This window comes from Neodiprion lecontei, chromosome 7, assembly GCF_021901455.1.
Source record: "Neodiprion lecontei isolate iyNeoLeco1 chromosome 7, iyNeoLeco1.1, whole genome shotgun sequence".
Classification (NCBI taxonomy): Eukaryota; Metazoa; Arthropoda; class Insecta; order Hymenoptera; family Diprionidae; genus Neodiprion; species Neodiprion lecontei.
The window spans coordinates 21,850,179-21,869,744 of NC_060266.1; the positions used below are offsets into that span (position 1 = coordinate 21,850,179).

The 19,566-nt window shown below is 32.1% G+C and overlaps 2 protein-coding genes across 5 annotated transcripts in view; one reads left to right on the forward strand and one right to left on the reverse strand.

Moving 5' to 3' along the window:
- The first annotated feature begins 1,741 nt into the window (after window positions 1-1,741).
- Window positions 1,742-6,053, forward strand: LOC107218950 (sorting nexin-6). 4 transcript variants are annotated; one of them, XM_015656997.2, is made up of 11 exons: window positions 1,742-2,066; window positions 2,228-2,278; window positions 2,425-2,640; window positions 2,760-2,881; window positions 3,043-3,179; window positions 3,261-3,568; window positions 3,648-3,830; window positions 4,334-4,351; window positions 4,861-4,924; window positions 5,010-5,095; window positions 5,178-6,053. In XM_015656997.2, exons 1-11 carry the CDS (start codon window positions 2,061-2,063, stop codon window positions 5,226-5,228), a joined length of 1,242 nt encoding a protein of 413 aa, XP_015512483.1. In that variant the 5' UTR covers window positions 1,742-2,060; the 3' UTR covers window positions 5,229-6,053. The 4 variants fall into 4 exon arrangements, with proteins under 4 accessions (XP_015512483.1, XP_046601021.1, XP_046601022.1 ...); XM_046745065.1 differs by lacking the exon at window positions 2,228-2,278; XM_015656999.2 differs by lacking the exon at window positions 4,334-4,351 and having other exon boundaries at window positions 1,744-2,066.
- Window positions 6,054-18,115: 12,062 nt separating this feature from the next.
- Window positions 18,116-19,566, reverse strand: part of LOC107228039 (hemicentin-2) — a 155,352-nt gene continuing 153,901 nt past the window's right edge. The window contains exon 7 of the mRNA XM_046745253.1: window positions 18,116-18,321. Coding sequence (XP_046601209.1) covers window positions 18,200-18,321 — 122 coding nt within the window. The 3' untranslated portion in view covers window positions 18,116-18,199. The remainder of the gene's footprint in view (window positions 18,322-19,566) is intronic.

Genomic DNA, 19,566 nt, shown 5'->3' on the forward strand with positions numbered 1-19,566 from the left:
ACAACTTATGCAGCTTTCGGTCCTAAAAGCTGCCCAACATGACCTAATTTTCGTACGTAAACCTCAGAGAATCCTGCATTTTTTTACGGTAAAATTCCGGGAGTCTAATGTTTGCAAAATTGTCGCTACCCTGCTATTCGCACGTAAATTGATCAAGGGAATTGGATGCGCTTTTTGTGGCGTGGACTTAATACCACGTGGTTCTAAGTTTTGGCCGAAAACTGTAAGTACGTGGACTAACTTTTTCTGTGACACTAGTGGTCTTGTTTCTATATGGTACATGTTTGTGATGGGTGCTTTCCATTTATTAACTCAAATTGACTTGTGTCGCTATTCCCGGTGTAACCGGCCAATCTGGGCAAAGGAATACACCAGAAATAGTGACACAACTCGACTTGAGTCAGTAAATGGAAAGCACCCGATATTGGACAAAAGTGTCATGATTCTCTACACAAAAATACCACTCGACGTCACTGAAGTGAATGAGCCCATTTCCTTCTTGCATTCAAATACTCGAGCTTATACATATGGAGGTAGCATCTGAATTTTCGAATGCGTGACCAGCTAAGGGTAATATCAGTATACTCTGTCTCTCATATTCTGCACCATGATTGGTGGCCTCATCGAACGGGCGTAGGCTCATAAAATCACAGCGCATAGCGAGAGATACAAAGTGTACTTACCTAATCACGCCTCCACATTGTAAAGTAATGTTGAATAATACCTTGGGCTTCCGGTTAACTAGTTTTCGGTCCGAAACATGACGTCTTATTTCATGCGATGTTTTACAGTAACTGAAATTAATACAACTCTACCTATTTCTGTGCATTGATAGTGTCATTTTGTGTATCGGTCATAGAACTTTGGTGATTGTTTTCAGTCCCGAATTTCCGTAATAACCGTTGGTTGTATGTTAATAGGAAAAGATTGTCACATAAAAAAAATGTGTGCAGTTCACACATGGTAAAAGTGAAACCTTTAGAAACTAAACTGCGAGAGAATGAGGAAAATGCAGTATCAGGAGTGGATTAATTATAGGGTTTATTTATTATATTTAATATTGGTACCAGGTTTAAAAGTTATTTTACATTTCATTATTCCGATTCCATGTTTTTAATTTTAATAAATGACACGAATGGCTTATGGTAACTAAAATATGAAATAAATGCATTGGTTTGGATTTGATGAATATATCGTTGAAATGCAGCGTCAATTACTGTTTTCGATCTTGTTCGTTATATTTCGTTATATCGATAGTCGTTTCATTTTATTTCATCGAGTTTCAAATCACTCTCGTGCTGAAGAAGTTTTCACTTCAAAAATAAAAGTTCTTTCTCGTGGTCAATCAAGGGTGCGTTCAAAAATTAGCTCCGAGTGCTGTCAACAATCTTTCATCTCTTTTGCGCTGTCGTGTTCGTGATTAGCTCCACATCCGTCCTTGGGAGTTTTAATTCTACCAGCTAGTTTCGGAACGCACGCCAAGTTACTGCTCCAATCGTAAATCGAACAATACAATTGGTTAAAATAATTGTTTTTCACGTAAAAAAATCTCAACACAATATTCCGAATATCACTTTTCCGCTTTTTTATTGTCCGTAAACTTGATAGTCCAAAGTTCTGAAGTTCGTTACGAACGGAACTTACAAATTTTCCCGCCATGCGGTGAAAGCGTTTCTTTTGAATCTTACGTACTCTATGCCCGCGTAGTGTCGCAAAGTGACACGTGGGCGTTGCTGTGCACCGTGATAGTACAGCTGATCGCGAGAGTTTAGTTGGTAAATTGTTTTGAGGTATAAAATAAGCCATAATATCGCGGCCGTTGCGAACAATTTCATGTTTGAACGGTGTTTTTGTTTTACTTGATCGAAAGTCAACGCTACCGGTATTTTTTTCCGCATCTCTTCATAAACTGCGCTACACTACACATATTATCATCCGGTTGGCAATTGTTTCTGCGCATTTGATTTTTCTTTCCTCCCTTCTGCCCGTTATCTTGCTTTTGAAAATATCATCAATTTGACAGTTGCTTCGTGTCAAGTGTCAAGGAGACGCCTGCAGCCATGATGGTAGGTGGTACCTGTTATCACTAGGATTGTTTTTCAACCGGTCTGTCATATGACCGTCATTTTATGACACAAATTAATCATCCGATTCAGGATTAGCAAAGTACAAGTCGTTTTTAATTCAGATTTATCGTTGAAACAATATGTTCTTCAACTTGTTCCAGGATGGAATATGCGATTCGAATGATATATTGAACAGCGCGCCTCCGAAGAAGGTAGCTTTTCTCACACACTTTATACTTTCAATAACATTTCTTTACTATTCTATTTCGTATCTCGATTCTGTCTTCTTTCGTTCCATTGTCGTCGAATCCACTTTCAATAGTCTCGATTCAAATTATTCATCAAAACTTTCCTACAGACTATTCACGCCGACACAATCGACTTGTCGGACAAATCTTTGCAAGTCGATATATCAGACGCGCTCAGCGAAAAGGATAAGGTGAAGTTTACGGTTCATACCAAAACAACCTTGCCGGAGTTTCAGAAGCCTGAATTTCTCGTCGTCAGGCAACACGAGGAATTTGTCTGGCTTCATGATCGATTTGAGGAGAACGAAGAATATGCCGGATATATTGTGAGTTTCCTGGAATTGTCTCTTGATGGTTTTTTCCCAGGCTTTGAAGATTGTTTAGAAGCGCTAATTTCGCACGAATGGCTTGACTATCATTTCCATTGCATTGTTTCGCCGTATAGATTCCACCTGTGCCACCGAGGCCTGATTTTGATGCTTCGAGAGAAAAGCTACAAAAACTTGGAGAAGGAGAGGGTACTATGACTAGGGAAGAATTTACCAAAATGAAGCAAGAGCTCGAGGCGTAAGTCACTGTGTTTAGTTCACCGCGAAATTCTCGCAGTTGTGAAATATCGTTCAACTTTGAAATAATCTTTGCAATGGCTAGATTATTATTTTCTCTTATCAATTCTGCATCAGATCTAATATGTATAAATATCAACATCACTTGATATCGTTTTATAGCGAGTATCTTGCGACGTTTAAAAAAACTGTTGCGATGCACGAAATGTTCCTTACTCGGCTGGCGCATCATCCTGTATTTCGAAACGATCATAATTTGAGAGTATTTCTGGAGTATGATCAGGATCTTTGCGTGAGAGGTACGAATATTGGTATCTTAGTCAGAGTCGATAAATTGATGGTTGGTTGCAATTATCTATAATTGAACTTTTATCGTTTAGGGAAAAATAAGATGGAGATGTTTGGCGGATTGGTGAAATCATTTTCCAAAACTACGGACGAATATTATTTATCCGCTACCGTTAAAGATGTTAACGATTTCTTTGATCAGGAGATGACGTTCCTTCAACAATATCATCAAAATTTAAAAGAATCTACAGGCAGAGCCGATCGTCAGACGGTTAAACACAAGGATGTTGCAGATTCGTACATAAAAATATCCACCAATCTTCTGCAGCTCGCTACGACAGATAATGGCAAATTAGAAAGGTTTCTCACCAAGATTGCTGAAACTCTTGAAAAACTTAGGGTAATTTCTAGCGTCGATCTTTCCCTCTCGGTCTTTAATTCAACGGATGTCGTTTCTGACGTGTTTGTTACATTTTCAGAAAGTCGAAGGCAGGGTCGCGTCTGATGAAGATTTAAAACTATCCGACACTCTGAGATATTACATGAGAGATACTGCTGCTGCGAAACGGTTGTTATTTAGGAGACTGAAAGCTCTTCATGCTTACGAAACTGCGAATCGTACCCTGGAAAAAGCTCGCGCTAAAAATAAAGATGTTCATGCCGTAAGTAATGGAATCCATAGTTTTACCCCTTGGTTAATTATCATCGATCGCTTATTCGGTTTTTGCTCTATTGGTAAACCACGTTTATTCCTTTATCAATAAAATTTTTCGATTAGGCCACATCTCAGATCAAATGTTAATTGATAATGAAATACAGGGTTATAATTGATTGGAATGTAACTTGTAAACAGTTTTGATTGTATAGAGTAATGAGAACAAATCAATTTTTTTTTTTTTTTCTTTCTCTTTTTTCACCGCCGCAAAGCTATTTCGCTTGACTACGGATGGTTGCCGATGTTTCCACGGTTGTCTTTTTTCGCGCTTCAAAAATCATTGCGCTACATCTAATTTGTTACGAAAATTTATTAACTTGATCGCGTTTTTTTTCCCCTGTTTTCTGTTGTTTTTTTTTTCACGAGGCAAAAACTAATAATGACGTTAATTTTTTTGACAAAATTGAAACTTTAAAAATTGATCATCTTAATTTTTCTTGCTCCTAAAAGGCACTGGAAGTTGCAGAGGTGTGTCCCCATTTCTATATACCATTTAATATGTACATATTGTTACGATATGTCATTCGTGTTTAGAGTGTTTATCGTATGGTAATTACTTTCTTGTAAGAAGAAATTTGTTTCTCATTTTTTCTTCTCTTTTACCGACAATCGTCGAGGATATATAATATTCTAAATTAATTTTCTTCGATATTTGCATAGAAAAAATAAAAACCAATTATATTTCCTCGACGATAGTTTATTCTCAGTATCTTTTTCCAAGGGTTTGACCATTTCTCGAAAAGCATGACTGTTTAGTTTCACGGCGATATAAGAGCAATCGCTAGAAACCTTTCGTGTGAAACATTAAGCCTTTTCAATAAAATTTTTGTAAACGAGAGTAATCTATCCTAAAGGATAAAGTATATACCAGAAAAAAAAAAAAAATTTCCACTTGAAATGTGTTAGTGTGTAATTGTTGTCCGGATTTAATATTGTATTTATTGACGTGTAACAAAATGATTCTATCCATCGCGAAGGCGGAACAATCTCAGACCGAGGCGTGCGAGAAGTTTGAACAAATGTCGGAAAAAGGAAAAGAAGGTATTAACTAAGAAACTGCTTTTTTAAATGGATATTTCGCAACGTTCAATTCAATGCGAATGAATCAATACAATCTTCATTTCAGAACTTACGGATTTTAAGACCAGGCGAGTGGCCGCGTTTAAAAAGAATCTTATCGAGTTAACTGAGCTTGAAATCAAACACGCCAAAGTACGTACAACGATTGTTCATTCATATTATCCCTTAAATCGCCGTAAGCTAACTCGCATTAATAAAACGTATTTCAATCCAGGCTCATGCCGAATTACTCAAGAAGTGTTTGGCTAATTTGCGAGAAGAGTGACACGATCGATTGAATTAATCGGGGGTAATCGATTAACGCTAACGTATAACGACAACAACATTCTACGAATAAACGATATACGAGAAAACGGGGAAGAGAACGAGTAAAAGTGAATAATAAAAAAAAGAATGAAAAAAAAACAAAAAAAAAAAAAAAAACCAACAACAAAGTGAAAAATGCAAAAAATAATTACGATATATACATACATACATTATGATTAATAGTTGTGTAAAATATATTTTTTGTTATCACAATAGATTTAGCAGGATATAATATCTAATAATAATAATAATGATAATATTATTATCGATAATAAACGTTAAACGTTATGTCTCAAACGAGAAAAAGGCTGCGAAGGGTCTTTGGCTTTGGCTTCTATACAATATACATATTATATCGATGTAATTTCGGCGCTCTTTGCTCTCCGACTTTGCACGAGTAATTCGTTGATCTCTGATCTCTGATCCTTATCGTTATTGTTAGCGAGGTTTATAATATGCTGTGTAGCTAAGTTAGGGGTTCTTCGCCTACTCTGTGATTCAAAGTTTGCTCATTTTAAACTTATTGTTATTACCACCACCACCACCACCACCACCACCGTAACTACAACGACAACCATCGATACTATCTACAACAAATTATACAATCAACGGTTTATTATCATTCCACTGGTTAATTATACTTACCGCATAATTATCGCGCGTGAAAGGAATTATTGAATATATACATATATATATACATACACACGTATTCGCACCACCTGTATAATATGTATACATAATATATAATAATAATAATAATAATAATACATAGATTTAATAACTACTGCCTTACATCGAAATTAATTTCAATCGTTTATTTCATTTCCGTAATCAATTTTCGCACCATCCGCGATCCGTTTGTACACTTTATACATATATTTATATGCATATTATAGATATATATATATATATTTTTTTTCTCCGTCTATTCAAAAACGCGTTAATTTTCGGTTTATATGTAATACGTGGGTGGGGAGGGAAGGGGGGGGGGGGGGTGGGGAGGGTGTTAGAAACGGAACAGGGAGAAAATGAAATAGCAACAGATATCTTGATACATAGATTTTATTATTCAGATGTTACAGTTCTGTCTCATGTTATTATTTAGCGATACGGCGTAAAAGTTTGTAGTTTAAAAAAAAAAAAATATAACGAAGCTAAATTCATCGAACGATAATTATCGAGTTATCGTTATTCGCGTTTGTCAAACGATTGATAAATTTTTGGTGACAGTCTTGCAGTTGTCAGTGCCAATCTGAATAGGTATACCTTACCTATATACATAGGCATCTATATTTATATTAAATACACATATATTCTACTGTTGCAACACAAAACACACACACACAAACACACATTGTAGGTATATATCATATATTTGCGTTGTATTTAAACTGTATTGTTGAATCATGAATATATATATATATATATATATATATATATATACACATTCTTTTTCGTGCATTTTTTTTTGTATTCTTCAACACTTCGTTACTTACCGTTTATTATAGACGTACACGCACAGAAACACACGCGCGCGTATGTGCATATATATAATAATTGTAAACATTTTTAATTAACATTCAGAGTATAAATTATTAACGAAGAATAATCGATTTTGGGAAAATTATGCGTGTTTTTTTTCTCTGACCGCGGTAACGATAAAAGCGGGTGTGAAGTGTGTTATAAATATATATATATATATATATATATATTTTTTTTTTCTTCCTTCAACTTCTCGGATTTACGTAAGGAAAATAAAAAAACTTGACCTACCTTATGCTACGGTCTTCGATATAAATGCCACTGACCCTGTCGCAGTTAATATTGAATTTGTCATTATAGTTTCGTATAGAATTAAGGCAATTTTTATTGTATATTATTACATACAATGCGCAAATAAATATAAATATTATACAAACGATGAATTGTCGTCGTGGTGTTTCTTACCTGTTGGTTTTTTTTTTGAAATACGCGGTAGAATTTTTGTTTCTATAAACAATAAAAGACATACAACGGCGCTGATTTTCTTTTTCTTTTCGTTTATCTTTATCGCACGCGCTTACGCGTTGTTATCGACGATGAAACGAACGAAATATTTGCTTACTCGAAGAGGAGTAAGATATTTTTTTGTTTTTTTCTTTTTTCTTTTCTCCTTCTCATCGCGCGTCATCGGGCTCGAGGGATTAATTAATTGCGGGATCGAAGCAAATAACGGGTATCTTCGAAACGATGTTGCAATAGGCAAAGAAATTCATCGTGATTATACTATTTTTCGTATTTTTTATTGAATTAAATCAATATACCTTCTATAATACATGATTGCAGACATATATTGAGAAATGTTCGAGTTGCAAGTTATTGTTATTAGACTTCTTTTCCTTGTTTTTTTTTTTTTTCTTTTTCTCTACTTCCTCAAATTTTCTTCTTGTTTATTTGTTTCGTTTTTCTTTAGAATTAATTCGAAATTACATAATATAATTGTATTGTAATTAATTATTATTTTACCTTAATTTATGCATGTATGTATACACATAATTTCCATATATACATGTATATATACATGTATATGTGTGTGTGTGTGTGTGTGTGTATACTATATAGTTATAACCGGACCTAGATTAATAATAACAGTATTAATTATCATATAATGACGATGGTGATCAGGTAATGATGACGTTAATAATATCGCGTTTAATTTAATATTATAATTATAATTACATTCTATGAAACAATTTTCCCTAAATCAATTGAGATGGAAAAAATATTCCCAGATTCTTGCCATTTTGCTATATATATATATATATATATAGATTTTCTTCCGTTCAAATTCTCAATTTTAATCGTATCTTTTGATATAAATGTTTTTTCCTTTTTTTTATTTCTGTGCTCTTTCAACACTGAGAATGAACAAAGAGCTGTCATTAAAGAAGAAAGAACGAGAAAAAAAAAAATCGATGAAACAAAATACTAAAATAGAAACGTTATCCCAATTCCCTAAATAATTTACATCAACTAACGGTAATTATACAATATTATATCTTAATATAACAATAATTATTGTTTAATCGCGTCGATCCGTGCGATTAAGCGCGATACGTGTATATATATATTTGTATAATAATAATAATAATAATAATATGATCTAATCTAATATAATATTTTTTAAATGCGCAATAATACGCAATGTTATAAATTTGGAAATATATATATAATACACACTTGTCGATGCTGCCTGCAGACGTGTATATACATATTATAACGTAATTATTTATTATAAAACAAAATGAATTCATTATTATATAGACAGGTGTGACAGCGATTGGAAAAACAATATAATATATATTTTTTCTTTTTTTCTAGTGTGTCTCTCGGAGTATAAAATTATAATTTTAACCACTAGCTTTGTCAGCTTTGTCCAATATCAGATTGAATTGAAAAAGTATTATATCGCACGCGTATTTTGCATGTGTTTATGCTGATTTTAATGAAACTGAAGTAGGATCGCACGGGAGAGAAAATTTTTACGTACACGTAAACGGTGATTTATACATATAATAAAAATCGCTAGCGAAATGGTCCCGTGATTTTCGTATTTTTATATTTTTCTTTTTCTTTTTTCTCTAAATTTTTCATCCCGGTTTTTGTTTTCAACTCTTCTTTTCTTCTTTTCGCAATTATCCCGCATCGATCGATTAATCAATTACTTCGTTTACAGATCTGTCGCATTATTTGTCGATTCGAGGTGTAAGATTTTCGTACAAAGTACCAAAATGAATAAACAAATAGATAAACGTATGAAAAATGAAGGAAATTTGTTTCTTTCTCTCGTGAAATAATGTAAGGGGAACAAGAAATATAACGACAATTATCGTTATCGTAATAATAATTGTGACAAGCAATTCTTTTTTAGCACTCTCTCTCTCTTTCTCTCTCTCTCTCTCTCTCACCCGAAAACATCTGCAGGCTACATCATCCGTGTATACATATTTCTATTATACCGATACGATTTATTGTTTATTCGTTTATTCGTGTTGTTATAATTTACTCCGCGGGTCCCTGAAATTTTTTTCTTTGTATTTTTTCTCTTCGTTTTGATGTTTAATTTTTCACGTTAACAAATTCGCGATCTCAATCAGGAGTTTCAAACCTTGCAACACATATTAATATAATACAATGTGTATAGTTAATTATTAATTATCATACATGTATTTATAAATTTTTTATTTATTTATTTTTTTTCCCTTCTCGAGGTGACTCTTTAAAATTCATACGCACACAAACATACGTGTGTAATATAGTATAATCGTACAATCAGCAGCCTACCGATTTTGTTTAATATATTTGTAATATTATTATCATTATCATTATCATTATTATTCTTATCATGTAGTTTTTTTTTTTTTTTTTAATTCTTCAAAAATCTTTTCACACCGCACACACTCTTTCTTTTTTTACTTTCGTACTATTTATAGAGTTAACGTTTGAGTTTTTTATTATATTATAGGTAAGTAAAATGTCACGCGAAATTGGTTTCAAGTAACGTTCGAATCGTAACTCGCGATTTATACAATCATTTTTTCCTCTTCATCTTGAACCCATATCCTATTAATATTTCGATTATAAACGTGATGAGAAAATTAAAAAAACTTCAACGATTTTAATTGCTAAACGAGAACGGTTTTTATTTTCCAATTGCATTGTTTCTTGCCGATGTTTATCTGCAACTTTTATCGTTTATCATATTCTTTTCTGTAAAACCGATCGCGTGTCAACGCGTTTAATTTTAATTTTATTTTTTTCCACACAGAAAGTTCCGAAATACACCTTAATCTTGGTTTTTTTTTTTTTAATTTATTTTTTTTTTTTTTTTAATCCCTCACTCTCATCTTTCCCACATATTCCCATGCTGCTCGTTATTTTTTCAGATAGTTGCCTGTGTGAGAAGTTTGCGCAAATATTCGAGCCCGATTCAGATTAATCAATCCGCTTTATTTATTATATCGTACTCTACGATTTTCATTTTACTATTACATTACATATATATATATATATATATATATATATATATATATATATATATATATATATATATATATATATATATATATATATATATATATATACATGTATGCATGCGTGTATACATAATATATATTCATGTAATCGAATATGTATGTATATATGAGTAATTACAATACACGAGAGTGACGTTGAATGAATTATCGGCTAAATTGATACAATATAATAATATACAGTATACCAGCAGCTTCCGGTCTAATCGGGTTTCACATTATCATAATAACAACAAAAACAACAACAACAACAATAATAATAATAATAATAATAATAGTAATAATACACCTATATATATGCATACATACACCTACCCGTATGCGTATACTATTATATATGAATTCTTTAAATCGTCTACGTATTTCTCGCAATTATTTATCAATAAATCTCTTTTTTACATCAATAATAATGATGATGATGATGATGATGATGATGATGATGATGATGATGATGATGATGATGATGATGATGATGATGATGATGATGATGATAAAACTTTTTATGTTATAACGATTATACAGATTCGCTTAAAAGAGATCCCTATACGTGTATAGTTCTATATGTATAACCGTCGTTATTTGTGATAATTGATTAGAATTAGAATTTCTCACGATTGTTGATGATTGTTTTCATGGTAATGATGACGACGATGATTGATGATTGATGATTGATGATGACGATGGTCGTGGTGATTGTTATTATCATAACAATTATCATTATTGTTATTACTATTATTGTTATTACTACTATTGTTATTAATTATGGTTTAGATAACGCGCGTATAGAAATCATCGAGTTTGCGTTATTATAAGTGATGTTGGTTTTCTTCTTTTCTGTTACACCTCAGACAACACACGCAGCTGTATAATAGTATATTATATTATATTATATTATATTATATTATATTATATTCATCGAGTATATAATAAGTTCGATTCGATGAACAGGATATTTATAACGCGCATATACGATACTACAATTAATGCAGGATAAGAGGGATGATTTTATATGTTGTAAAATTTTTCGAGTCATTTCAACGATCGGATTATTTAATAATACGCGTATATATATATATATATATATGGAGAATTCAACGCGAATTCGGTAAACGGTTTTATACGTGCGTGACATTTTTTAATTTCATAAAGTAGTTTTCTTACGCTGGTACGAACCCTGATAACCATGGAAAAAAAGAAAAAAATATCTTTCAATTTACTTCAATCACCCGTCACACTCACCCTACAAATTTTTAAACCCATCCGAGAAAAATGTCTGAATCGATTTTTACTAAAACAAAAATAAAAAAAAGACATCACGTCTTCGAAACGTAACGTTTCATACGCAAGATTCAGAGCGGAAGAAGGTTTTTTTCTATTTTTTTTTTTTGTTTTCTCACCATTTTTTTCTTCCTATTTCTCAAATCGTTTCTACTAGTATCGTACTTGTCTCAAATTTAATGCAACGCATGTATCGGACCTCCGATTTGATTACTGATTTGTTTTTCGTTTTTTTTTTCCGTTTCTGTAGTCCTGAAATACACCCTACGATTTTCTTTTTTTTTTCATTTTATTCACCAATTTTTATCACAGGTTTCGAACTGGTATGATGGTAAACGAAAGAAGAAAAAAACGATTTGAAAAAGATATCAAAAACGATAGGGGAAATAATAGAAAACGTTCTTCGACGTTGAATCTTGGGTAAAAATGTTTCACTTCGAGAACGGAATGTTTTTTTTTTTCTTGTTGAGTAAAAAAAAAAAAAAAAAAATCGATTCCGTCAATTTTTATACGGGTTTGAAAATTCATAGAGTAAAGACGAGCGATTAAAAAGAAAATCGACATTCGTTCCTTCGATGGTTTTCAGCCGTCGTACCGTAATAGAAAAAATCTGTAACGAAATAAAAAAAAAAAAAAAAAAAAATCGAGTCAAGTGAACCGTCTACCGAGTTGGCGTGGAACGCCCCATATAAGTACCTATACATGTAATGTATGATATATCCGGTATGCGTTGCGTGTTTTGACCACCCTGAATTTGAATTATTCATTCGCGGAGATAATTCGCGTGGACGCGCGAAAGGAGGAGAAAGAAAAAAAAAAAACGTAACAAAAGAAAACTGGGGGGGAAAAACAAGAACAACGGCGAAAAAAAGACAAAAAATAAAGAAAAAAATTGGCGTGGAAAGTAATAAAAGAAGAGGAAAAATGTCATTCTTTCTCCCCGCTACGATCGATCTCGTTGATGCGATGCAACGCTTGCGGTTTTTTTCACGCGTGCGTAACATGCGTATCACATAACGTAACATAGAAACAAATCTTGTCTGATTTGTACGGATTCGTTTGTTTTCTTTTTTTTCTTATTTTCCTCCGTTTTCATTTTTGACCTTACACACTTTTACAGTCGATCGTGAGAGATATAGTTTAAATTTTAACCTAGCGCATGTCGTATAAATACGATCTAATTATTACATTTATATTTTATACGTCGTAATCGTCGACAAGATATTTTGTTGGATTTTAATTTCCTTGTTATTTCTTGTCTTTCATTCTTTTATTTATTTGCTGTTTTTTTTTTTTTTTCTTTTTTTTACGTATTCTCTGTTCTCCATTTTATCGCACGGTGAACAAAAATAAAGCTTACGAGCTTTACCGATCATGTTACGCGTTTTGTTTTTGTAACTATCAAAAGAAAAAAATAGTTTTATCAGACAAAGTTTGCATTTTTAGAAGTCGGAACGATATTTCGGATTTTGAGAAAATTTATCCATTTTCTCTCAACATTTATTGTGAATAAGTAAGAATTAACCAAACTGCAGGTTTGTATTTAAATCACTTTTTCATCAAAAATAATAATTAATCACAGGTAAACCGAAAAAGATTTTGTTTTTTTTTTCAGTTTATATTATTTAAATAAGTAAATTTCGATTCTTATACATCGAATAATTGATAATATTGATTATATTAAAGTTTGCTCTCGCCTTACTTACGAACGTAAAAATGACAAAAGAAAACTATTTTAATTGAGTAACGAATGCAGATTTTGGTTATCATTCGATGTATGGAATAAAAATTTATTCATTTAATTATAAACTCGAAAAGAAATAATTTTTTTTTTTTTCATCGACACGCGTTGTCACAGATATCCTTCGAATCAACGTGTTTAAGGTGGTGTGTAATGGGCAGGGTAGATATACGTATTGTAATGGCCGACGACGATACCGGATATGAGAAAACGGATCACGTTTTCATCGAACCCTTTGACCTTCCGGACGGCCCTTGTAATATAACTACATAACCGAACGTAATGCATTTCAGGGATCCGTTCTGAAATCAGCTGTTAATATTATTATTAACATCGCAATTGATCTAACCCTCGATTCTGCTTTCCGCTATATGTATATTATACGCGATTCGCGATATAAATACATGTGTATTTAATCGTGTGGTCAAATTTCCAATATTTTTTTAAAGGCTTCCTTTTACATTTCATTTATTTCGTTGTGTTTTTTTTTTTTTTTTCTCTTTCGTTCGGTTTACAGTGAAAATTAATCGGGGTGCACTGAGAAAAATTTCATTTGTTACAGTAACTAGGAAAATTTAGTAAAACAGGTATCGTTAAAAAAAACTGTTTGAATATTGTTGGAATTACGAGAAACGAGGTACGCGTAACCATTTTGCGCTATCGTCGATACTTTTTTGGTTATTGCAAAGCAAAATCAGTTTGTTCGGTTTACACTACTTTTTTAATCAAACAAGGCTTTAACGTCAATTTATCGTTGCACGAGCGTTAAATTTTAGCAACAGTTGCAAGAAAATCTAGCAACAGTGATCGTAATGAGAAAGAATAGTAACGGATAATAGACTTTCCGGTAAGAGCTAGAAAACTAATTTTCATTTTCTACCTAGAACTATATTTTTATCGATTGCGGTAAAAAATGAAAATAGTCGAGGACTGAGCGGTAACCGGAAATAAAAATTTCTCTCAGTGTGTGTATGTATAAATTATTTTTCTATATCTACGAATATGAATTGGGAACGACGATCATTGATTTTTTATGACTTATTAATCAAATCGTTACGATTTTTGTATCTCTGAATTTGTAATTTGAAAAAAGAAAATATACATATATATGACCAAGCTTCAACTACAATCTTAGCCGCTAAGTAGACATATTTATGATTGAATAATGTATATGTAATATATATTATGTATACGTTACAGAGACGGAATGATTATTCGTAGTAACGCAACAACAAGTATGTAGGTAATTAATGTAATGTAATTCCGGAACCGCAGGTCGAGTCTGTATGGTAATAATATATGGCGTGTCTAATGGTATAAGGACGCTTACACCCAAAGGGTGAATTTGGTGGTAAAAGAACGGATAACTTTCTTTTTTTTGTACACGGTATTTGCCACTCAAAAGCACTCCAAATAACGCATATATATCTACACTAAAATTAGCAGAAAAAATAAGTAAAGATTCTAAAAGGTGTCGTGTTTGGTCGATACGCCCTTTCGGCGTGAAAATATATTTTTGTTTATCACATTTGTAAATGTTACAACGTCGCGTATTCGTCATTATTGTGTGTGTTTTTTATTTTCAGCTTTCGTAAATGATGTAAAAACCTTCGGGAAGATAAAGGGAAGAATTTGAAAAAATTTTACATTCTCTTTTTTAAACATTATATCGAACGTAGCGTTGTAAGGTCGTATCCGCCATTTTTTTTTATTTTTTCTTTCATCCTTGTGACGTAAAGATACGTCGATTTCGGAAATAGAGTTCGAGAGAAATTTTTTATCTTCTCAAAAAAACATAATCGGTTATTGAAGGTGATTATTTTTCATCAAATTCGTCTCGAAAGGGCGTAACCGACAGTACTTACGACCTTTTATCGTTAATTGGTCCATTGTTAAATTTCAACGTTTTTGAATGTATCCTCTTGTTGTTGTTTTTTTTTTTTTTTTTTTCTTCATTCGCGTCGGTACGAAGAGGAAAGAAAACGCCTTTCTAATTTTACGCCTTAGTGGTAAAAGGTCGCATGATGGCGCGCATTCGTTCTTATACCATTAGATAATACAATGTGTATTATTAAATTATACCGCATGCATAACGTATATGTACGGATGTATATTAATATTATAGACAATTTATAAATATATACGACGCATCGAGCGACGATCGCACGGCCTCTGAACGCGATTTGTTTTTCAAACCATCTTTATTACTGTTGTTATTTTTACTATCAATTGCGTGTGCTTGATGGTAAAGTTTTTTTAAAAATTAAATAATAATAATAACAACGACGATAACGATGAAGGTAATCCTATATAGTGAGAAATTATTGCTCAGAAAATTTGAAAAGAAATGACGGTATTTTCTTAATTTTTATTCTTTCACAGATGTAAGATTAAATTGATTTATTAATTATTACTATCATTATTATTTACTATTTTATTGTTATTATTTTTATTATTATTACTATTATATATATACATACAGACGCCTTTGTGATAGATTTCTTTTTCTTTCCTAATCCCCGCCACTCCTCAATGATCTTGAAATCGTATAATTTATATATATATATATATATATATATATATATTCTTCCTGATTTCAATATCAGATATACATATTATGCACGCCATTTCTTTTCTTTTCTTTTTGTCTCTCTTTCGTTCCTTCCGTTTCTTACAATTCATTTATTATTATATATATATATATATATATATATATATATATACTGCAGAGTGATCAAATAACGGTAGAATGATTTAAAGCGTATGCGTTAAAATTTTAGAGCAAAATCAGTCGTTTCGTCAGGACGAGCAACATTTTTTAGGTTACGCACGTTGCGGTGACGCGTCCATCTGAACTTACGACGGTTGGCAAACCTGACAAAACAACTGCTTTTGTTTGTAACAAGAAATTTAGCGCATGCGCGTTAGATCTTTCGACCGTTAGCCGATCAGTCTGTACGTTAGAGCCTATTTTATTTTGTATAATAATTATTATACCATACGTATATATTATTTGTGTTATACAGTGACGCGGGATTTTATTTTTATTATAAAATTTTACTTCTATTTTACGCGAAAATATAGTTGAATAATGTGAAATGAAGGCAATATAGTCAGGACATCGTTTCGTATTTTTTTTTCTTTTTGGAGAGGAATCTTCGCGCCGAATGTAATTTCATCGTAAACATCGCACTTTTTAAGAAAAAAACTTTATATTTTTGGTGCCGAGTAAATTGATGGAAAAAAATATTGTTACGAATAATGTGAAAAATTTATGAGATTCTGCGATACATTCATTATTTATAAATTGTTTAAACAATTTGAGAAAACGTACGATTAGAACTTTGATTTCTCTGCGCGGTTTTCGGCTTTGCAATCGGTGCGGAAAGTTTTACAAAAGAAAGTAAATGACGTTTCCATAACCTATAATCTGAATCAACGGGTTTATCATCCCCTTAATGTTGGTACTAGAAATTCAATCTCCGCGTCTGTATACGCGTGTTATGTATACATATAAATATACGTATAGTATAATTTTATAATTATATTACACGTAGTACGTTATGTTAAATGTAACAACGTAATATATCGATGATGAATTGACGCGAATACACATATGCATGTATACATAAGGACGCGAAAAAAATCGAAGAAGAATTATTATCGTACATTGTACATGTAGTATGGATAGATATATGGGGCATTCCAGGAAGTATCGATCAAGATCGGAAATCGATATTTTCTATTTGAATGAAACCTTTTTTTTCTGCGAAGAAAGTAGCTACTGGTCGAAAGACAAAACCATGATTATTTTCAAATTTTTACAATCATTCGTATCTGACATTTAGACGTTATAACATGTTTTGAGATTCTCCCATTTTTTAAGATCTGAAAAAGTTCCGGAAAATTCTAGGAATATATGACGAAACTTTTTTAGCCCGACTAAAAAACGGATATTTCAACACGGCAAAAGTTGGATATAGAAAATTACGAAAGTTTCAGAAATCACTGTTTTTTCGAATCGATTTCTGTGGATGTGATTTTTTTTTTTTTCCATCCATATTATAAGCAAGGTTTCTTCTTGTTCAATTTCGTATCGACAATGCATTTCGTAAGTAATTTTTCGAGATTTTCGTCATTTTCAAGATCCAAGTTTCGCCGTGATGAGAATTAATGGGGTTCAAAATTTTTTTCACATTTTCCAAGGATTTCCCGAATTCTTTCAGATTCTAGAAAAGGGGCGGTCTCGACATAGTGATTCCTTTTATTTGTTTCCATTTTCTATAAACATGGTTTTGCTTTCCGACCAGCACTTTCGTAGAAAAATATTTGGATCAAATCGGAAACATCAGTTTCTCATCTTGATCGATACTTTGTGAAATACCCCATATACAAGTGTATATAATATGTGAAGATTTGAGAATAACGAAGGAAAAGACATATGAAAGGATGTTTCGTGTATTATTATTATTATTTTGGTTACTGTTATTGTTGTTTTTGGTATTATTATTTTTTGTTCAGCGTTGAAAAAACGACGCTAAACGTCAAGTCGCGGTCGCCTGTGTTGCTGTGTTTAAATATAATGAATTCAGTTAAAATTGTAATTCAACGATTTACGCAGATGACAACACGCGTAGAGGCGATAATAATGACAACAACAATAATTACAATAACGGTAGTGACGTAGGTATATTAGTAATAATGATAACGATAATGATGATGATGATGATTATGGTAGTAATGATGATGATGATGATGATGATGATGATAATGATGATGATGGTGATGATAATAATAATAATAATATAATGGACAATTGGCGAGATAGAGTAGTTAGATTTATCGGACTAGCGAGGCTAATGGGGAGGAGACCCCGATGAACATTAAAACTAAGGCTAAATTTCCAATGTTCCTTTTCGTTCCCGATGTCTTGCGCCGTTGTATGGCGGCCATCTTGTCACCTAGAAAAAGAGTTGAAAATGTTACGTTACGTGAAAGCGTTGTTTGTCCTTTACGGTCAGGGGGATGAAAGAAAAAAAAAAGAAAGAAAAGAAAACAGTGAAGGTATCTAATTCTGATCTCCGTTTAACTTGATCTAATCGTGTATAATTTATACGTATCTAAACATTTATATACACGTATATACTACGGTGGCCCTTAATTATTGGTAAAAAAAAAATTTGAAAAAATAAGTTTTGCGTAGCTTTTCCTGAGAAAATCTATGCCGTTATCTATATTTCGACAGCGTTACTTTTTTGACGTGAAATAGATACGAGAAAATCGAAAAATAATCGGATCAAAAAATCACAACGCTAGATTGCCAATAATTACGTTCGGAGATGTTACATTTTGATTTACAGCTCATTTTTGTACAAGTTTCACCTTTTTTTCACATTAAACATTTTTCTTAAAACATTCCTTATTCCTTCTTCTTAAATTCAAATCAAACAATCTCTCATTTTGTCTAATTAAAAACGTTTATTTTTTACGTATTTATTAGCGATTGATAACGTATCAAAAATTCAGTTTTTTATCCTTACACTGCTCTAATGTCCGTATCACCTTAAGAAATTCATACAAATGTGCGGAATGCGGTAAAATTACTTTTAGATTAGTTTAAATTGCCACACAATGTTATTTCATTGTTCACATGCAAATGGATCAAAAAATTGATCGGAAAATCGATTTTAACTTCTTTAAAGTACGTTTGGGGCACGGGTTAATATTAAAATTAAAAGCGGATTTCACTTTTAATGATCATTATTCAGTATTCTGAGTCAATTCAAGGGGTGAGTGAAAATTTTCTTCTTTCTCACCAATATCAAGGACCTAAATTATATACTTAAACTTACAGATGTGGGGATTACTTTGAATCTAAATAGATTTATTCAAATCTGTAAATTGTACAATGAGGTTAGATCGGATTGTAAGATAGAGATACGATACTTGCATCAAGAGTGAGAGAATGTAATAAAATGTAAATTTAGCATTTTTTAAAACTTATATTAAATTCGATTTTTCAGTACTTACAGTCGCGTTACGATTTGATTAGATTGAAAATTTCAGGAAATTCAAATTCTTGTCAGTTACTTTTTAATCGCGCTCTTTTCGATCACAAATTCATGAATCACAGATGTATATATATATATGTGTGCGTACCTTATTATACATATTACACGTATGTATGTATATGCATATATATACAC

Coding starts and splice junctions, on each gene's coding strand:
- LOC107218950 (XM_015656997.2), top strand. Junction 3,180..3,260: donor TCAGGATCTTTGCGTGAGAG/GTACGAATATTG, acceptor TTTATCGTTTAG/GGAAAAATAAGATGGAGATG. Junction 5,096..5,177: donor TTGAAATCAAACACGCCAAA/GTACGTACAACG, acceptor ATTTCAATCCAG/GCTCATGCCGAATTACTCAA.